The following is a 6,099-nucleotide window of genomic DNA, read 5'->3' as shown; positions in this document are numbered from 1 at the left end:
GAGACTCTGCTTAAAAAAAAAGAATTTGATCATTTATAAGGTATCTGACAACCATTAACTTTTATGTCTTAATTATCTTTAATAATTTATAATAAATTGGTAAGATTAAGATTATAATTTTATCCCTGTTAAGATTTTGATACTTAGCTGGGTTTGGTGACACACACCTTTAATCTATAATGTGATCTGATGCCCTCTTCTGGTAAATAAGTAAATAAATAAATGAATAAATGAATCTTTTTTTAAATTATATTTTGCTGGACATGGTGGCACAGGCCTTTAATCCCAGCACTCAGGAGGCAGAGGCAAGCAGATCTTGTAAGTTTGAGGCCAGCCTGGTTTACAGAGCCAGTTCTGGGACAGCCAGGGTATCACAGAGAAACCCTGTGTCCAAAAACATATATATGTGGTGTGTGTGTGTATTTGTGTGTGTGTGTGTATAGACCAGCCTGGTGTACAAAGCAAGTCCAGGACAGTCAAGGCTACACAGAGAAACCCTGTCTCAAAAAACAAAGCAAAAAAGACATAAAAAAAAAAAAAATCATTCCTAAGTCCCATCTACTATATATATAAAATAAAAGGATCAAGAAAATGAGGTTCCCAGTCTCAACACTGACTATAACTACCATTTAATTAAAAATTATAATTTTTAAAAGATTTATTTATTATTATGTATACAGTGCTGCCTGCATGTACATTTGCAGGCCAGAAGAATGCATCAAATCACATTATAGATGGTTGTGAGCCACCATGTGGTTGCTGGGAATTGAACTCAGGACCTCCAGAAGAACAGTCAGTGCCCTTAACCTCTGAGCCATCTCTCCATCTCAAAATCTTTTTGTTTGTTTGTTTGTTTTTGTTTGTTTGTTTTTTGAGACAGGGTTTCTCTGTGTAGCATTGGCTGTCCTATACACTCTTTGTAGACCATGCTGGTCTCAAACCCACAGAGATCCTCTTGCCTCTGCCTCCTGAGTGCTGGGATTAAAGGCCTGTGCCACCATGTCCAGCAAAGTATAATTAAAAAAAAAAAATTCATTTATTCATTTATTTACCAGAAGAGGGCATCAGATCACATTATAGATGGCTGTGAGCCACCATGCGGTTGCTGGGAATTGAACTCTGTCAGAACGCTTAACCTCTGAGCCATCTCTCCAGCCTGCAAAATATAATATTTTGTTTTTCAAGACAGGGTTTCTCTGTGTAGCATTGGCTGTCCTGGACTCGCTTTGTAGACCAGGCTGGCCTTGAACTCACAGTGATCGACCTGCCTCTGCCTCCTGGGATTACAGGCTTGTGCTACCACTGCCCGGCCTTTTGTTATAAATTTTAAGCTGACTTCTTTCTTCTTGGAACATTTTTTTTGTTGTTGTTGTTGTTGTTGTTGTTGTTGTTGTTTTCCAGTACCATCCCCTGCAATGGTCTTACAGATCCTGAGAGAAAGTAAGTTTACATTTTAGAAAGAGCTTGGAAGAGACCTATGATTTAGAATGGGGGTGGTGTGGTGGTGTGTGTGTATGTGTTGGGGTGCGTGGGTGATGGGTGGACACATTTTAACAGGACCAAGAAGGGGGGAAGTATTGTGAGAGTTAGACATCTGTGGTTACATTTAGCCATTTTAACTTTTATATATAAACTTCTCTCAATTATGCAACTTTAAAAACTGGACTGGTGAGATGGCTCAGGGGTTAAGAGCTGCTCTTCCAGAGGACCTGGGTTCAATTTTCAGCATCCACATGGTAGTTCACAACTGTCTATAACTCCTGTTCTAGGGGATCTGACACCCTCACACAGACATACATGCAGTGAAAACACCAATGTACATCATACATAAATAAATGCACAAAAATGTAAATACCATAAGGCATAAGTAATAAGCCCATCATCTGTTGTTTTTCTCATAGGAGAAGTTAGACAACAACATTTGGTGCCTTCACCCACTATCTGGAACAGCCTTTTCCTGGCTGTGAGGTGGACTCCCTTCCCACTTTTAGTTTTCAGGCTGCACACACCGCTTTTTCCAGAAAACCTTGAGGACTCATGCAAACAACCCTCTGAGAGGGATGACCGGCTACTCAGGTTAAGTTCCTAATGATTTTGCCCATTTTACTTTTTGAAGGAATCTTAGCCTTTACCGGCTCCAGCTGTAATTATTTTAAGAGGCACAGCTGGAATTACTGTTGATCTTAGAGTTTTGTTATTGTTTTTAATCCAGAACCATCTAGTGTGTGTTTGCAGATGGAAGCAGACAACCTGAAAAGCTAACAAGTATTTTTTTTTCTTTTTAATCTTAAAAAAATCAAGTTGCAGGATGATATAAGTACCTGTAATGGGCTGGAGAGATGGCTCAGAGGTTAAGGGCACTGACTGCTCCTCCAGAGGTCCTGAGTTCACTTCCTAGCAACCACATGGTGGCTCACAACCATCTATAATGCGACCTGGGCCCTCTTCTGGTATGCCCACAGAGGACTGTATAAATAAAATAAATCTTAAAAAAAAAAAAAAAGAAAAAGAATCAGTGTAGGGGCTGAAGTTTCCTCAAATTGAAAAGTTGACTAGGCAGAGGGGAACATCACTCACTGTACGGGTCCCTGAAAATCCTGTTCTATCACTTTTTTTGTTTTTGTTTTGTTTTTTTACATCCTGATTTTGATGTTGAGCTGGCCTATGTGGAGTTGACCACCACCATTATCATTACGCCGTTTCAAAGGCTTGAGTTGACGTACGTATTGTTCTTCACGGCCCGTTTAGGGACCTGTTTGTCAGCGATAGGGAAAGTGCACCCCGAATGTGCCTCCAAGTTTAGAGCCAGGAACCTTGTCAGCCCTGGACACCAGGTGCAGGTCATGAGTTGGTTGGGGGCGGTTGGGTCCTATCAGAGGTGGATGCCCGAGGGTGGTGGGGCTCGCAATGTGTGGCTGGCTTTGCGGTGGTCCTTGTATGTGGTACGTAGCAGTTAGCCAAGTACCGAGCGCGCATTCCGCAGGCGCTCATCTCCCGGGTGCGGGGGGAGGCAGAGGGTCGCCTAGCAGCTGGGAGGAGCGTAGCTCTTGGCTGGGGGCGGGCCACGCAGGGGGGCGTGGCATACCCGAGGTTGGGGGCGGGCTGGCACGTGTTGGGCGCGCAAGCGCCTGGTGCTACCCCTGACCTCTGCGGTGGCGGCCATGGGGCGTTCGAGTTGGCGGTTGGTGGTCGCCGCCGGCGCGGGTCTCGCGCTGGCCCTAGAGGCGTTGCCGTGGCTGGTACGTTGGCTGCTGGCCGGGCGGCGACCACGGCGCGAGGTGCTCTTCTTCCCCTCACAGGTGACCTGCACCGAGGCCCTACTGCAGGCCCCAGGCTTGCCCTCGGGGCCCTCGGGCTGCCGGTGCACCCTCCCTCACAAGGAGAGTTCGCTGAGCCGCCTGCTGCAAGCGCTGTTGGCCGCCCGTTCCAGCCTGGAACTCTGCCTCTTCGCCTTCTCCAGCCCGCAGCTGGGGCGTGCCGTGCAGCTGCTGCACCAGCGCGGGGTGCGCGTGCGTGTCATCACCGACTGCGACTACATGGCCCTCAACGGCTCGCAGATTGGCCTGCTGCGCAAGGCAGGTAAACCGCCGCCGAGGGTGCAGCACACTAGCAGTGGGGTTGAAGACTTAGATGATGCCCAGCTGACTTTGTCCAGAGCAGGCAGCTTTTTGGGGAGATGGTGCAGGCAGGCAGGCAGGCACGGGTGAGTGGGCCAAAGAGCCAACGAGCCAAGGTCTGTAGTTTGTAATGTTCTTTGTCTGTGCTCCCGATGAGAATAAGGTGTATGGAATTCCCACCTGTTTCTAGGCTCTGAACTTGGCCTTGGAAAAGAGGCATGTGTAGACTCATTCTGTGATTGTTGCAAACTGAGATAAAGATGGCTGACAAAAAGTGAAGGCATGGACGTTCAAACTTAAGTCATTTTGAACCCAGCCAAACCGAGACCCTTAGCTGCTTCAGTGTCTAGGAGTGACCAGCGAAGCTCTGTCGTCATTGGAAAGTGGATCCTGCAGTGTGGCAAATACCTGCTTCTCAGCCATCAGCTCTGGGCCCACAGGTGTGTCTGGCCAGCCTGCAGCACTGCCTAGCCAACAGGTGTCACCTGTACCCTCCCTAATTCCAATGGCCCTTGTTTGCCCTTTAAGTGGTGGGCTCGGCAGGAAAGCAAACTTTGACTGTTAGACTCCTCCTTTACCCAAGAGTGAGTGCTCCCACCCCTCTTCCAACCCCACTGCCTAGCTTGGTTATTGTGCCTACAGTGAGTGACAGGTTTTGGGAGCCCCTGGGAAATGTCCAGGCTTTGTGGTGCTCTTGAAGTGTTTTCCTTGCAGACATCCTGTCTTCCCACTTCCCTGAGATGATGTAGCTTTTGGAAACCAGGTGTGCTTCAGGTAGCTCACCTGCACGGGCAGACCAGAAGCATTGTGTCGGTCTGATAGCTAGCTCTCTGCCCCCTTACTGGCGGTCACACAGTGATCTTCAGTCAGGTCGTCATTTTGGTGGGTGGACAAGTAGGTACGAGACATGAGTGACATGACTGTATTTAGATTTTGGAGTCATGAAACCTCAGATTTGGAAAGAACCAAAATGCCATCTGTCACAGATGGGACATTGCTGATGTTCTGGCCACAGCTGGCTGGGTTCCAGATTGTTCCATCAACAAATGCACCGTGTGTCAGTATTTGGTACAGCCAGGTACTTGTGAGAAAACACACAAATCAGGATGGTCTAGAGAACTTGGCCGAGAGCATGTAGGAAGTGAGGCGGCTGGGATAGTTGCAGAGGCATTGTGCCTGCTGGAGAGCCATCTCAGAAGGAGCAGCAAGCGTGATGAGCCTGAGCTGGGAAACAGTTGCTGAGGTCTAAGTAAAGCAAGGGGTCCTCTAGCCTAAGGTGGACTGTAGTGGGGTGGGTGCTGCCAGACCTTGCTGTGATGACAGGAGATGGGTGGAGTTGGGGCAGACGCTGGAGTGAAGGAGAGGCAGGTAAGAAGCCAAAGCAAGCCGGGCGTGGTAGGGCAAGCCTTTAATCCCAGCACTCGGGAGGCAGAGGCAGGCGGATTGATGTGAGTTCAAGGCCAGCCTGGTCTGCAAAGTGAGTCCAGGACAGCCAAGGCTACACAGAGAAACTGTGTCTCGAAAAAAAAGTCTAAAAAAATAAAAAATAAAAAGATAAAAAAAAAGTCAAAGCCAGACCTTGGGTGAGGATAGCTGGTTTGGGTGTGGCACAGTTCTCTTCCTTTCAGCTAGTGAGGCACCCTGAACGGTGTGATTCAAGTTGGCCAGCTGAAGCCAGTGTGTACTCCTTTCTTGTCTAGGCTTCTGTCCTTCTGCTTATCCATTCCAGAGTGAGTGACAAGAAAGGCAAGGGTATGTTCAGGGCTCTAACTCCTTGGGGGTAGCTGTACGTGGGTGGGTGAAATAAAGGCTGCCTTGGCTCCACAGGTATACAGGTACGGCACGACCAGGACCTAGGCTACATGCATCATAAGTTTGCCATCGTTGACAAGAAGGTGCTCATCACTGGCTCCCTCAATTGGACCACACAGGCCATCCAGAACAACCGCGAGAACGTTCTGATTATGGAGGACACCGAGTATGTGCGGCTGTTCCTGGAGGAGTTTGAGCGCATCTGGGAAGAATTTGACCCCACCAAGTACAGCTTTTTCCCCCAGAAGCACCGAGGGCACTGACCCTGCTTTGTCTTGTGCAGTCTTCCGGCCTGTCCTTGTGATGATGTTCCCTCTTGCTTTGCATTAGCCTTTCTTGGCTGGCGGGGAGCAGCTGGTAGTCCTCCTGGCTGGCAGGGGAGCAGCTGAAGTCAGGAAGGAGGTGACAGTGTGGGCAGTGCCGCAGGCTGTTCTATAGCAATAGTCGCCTAGATGGACAGGCCATCCTCTTTAAGTGGCCTCTGGACATCAGTAGACATGTGTGATAGTCCTGACCCTCTGTCACTGGCCTTGTCTCCCTGCCGTGGTCATCACTGGTGAGCACTGCCCGTTGGCTACGCCAGCAACAGTGTCCAGGCTTCTGCTTTTAGTTTCTCACAGCCCTCACATTTAGAGCAATGCTGTGGATGTAGCCTGACCTCACCTCTAGC

At 48.6% G+C, this 6,099-nt stretch overlaps 1 protein-coding gene across 2 annotated transcripts; it reads left to right on the top strand.

Moving 5' to 3' along the window:
- The first annotated feature begins 3,102 nt into the window (after window positions 1–3,102).
- Pld6 (phospholipase D family member 6) lies at window positions 3,103–5,892 on the top strand. 2 transcript variants are annotated; one of them, XM_051167822.1, is made up of 2 exons: window positions 3,103–3,579; window positions 5,445–5,892. In XM_051167822.1, the coding sequence occupies exons 1-2, from the start codon at window positions 3,162–3,164 to the stop codon at window positions 5,690–5,692; spliced, it is 666 nt and encodes a 221-aa protein (XP_051023779.1). In that variant the 5' UTR covers window positions 3,103–3,161; the 3' UTR covers window positions 5,693–5,892. The 2 variants fall into 2 exon arrangements, with proteins under 2 accessions (XP_051023779.1, XP_051023780.1); XM_051167823.1 differs by having other exon boundaries at window positions 3,103–3,575; window positions 5,445–5,621.
- The last annotated feature ends 207 nt before the right edge of the window (window positions 5,893–6,099 follow it).

Source organism: Acomys russatus, chromosome 25 (genome assembly GCF_903995435.1).
Source record: "Acomys russatus chromosome 25, mAcoRus1.1, whole genome shotgun sequence".
NCBI classification, from domain to species: Eukaryota; Metazoa; Chordata; class Mammalia; order Rodentia; family Muridae; genus Acomys; species Acomys russatus.
This window is presented reverse-complemented; position numbering and strand designations above follow the sequence as displayed.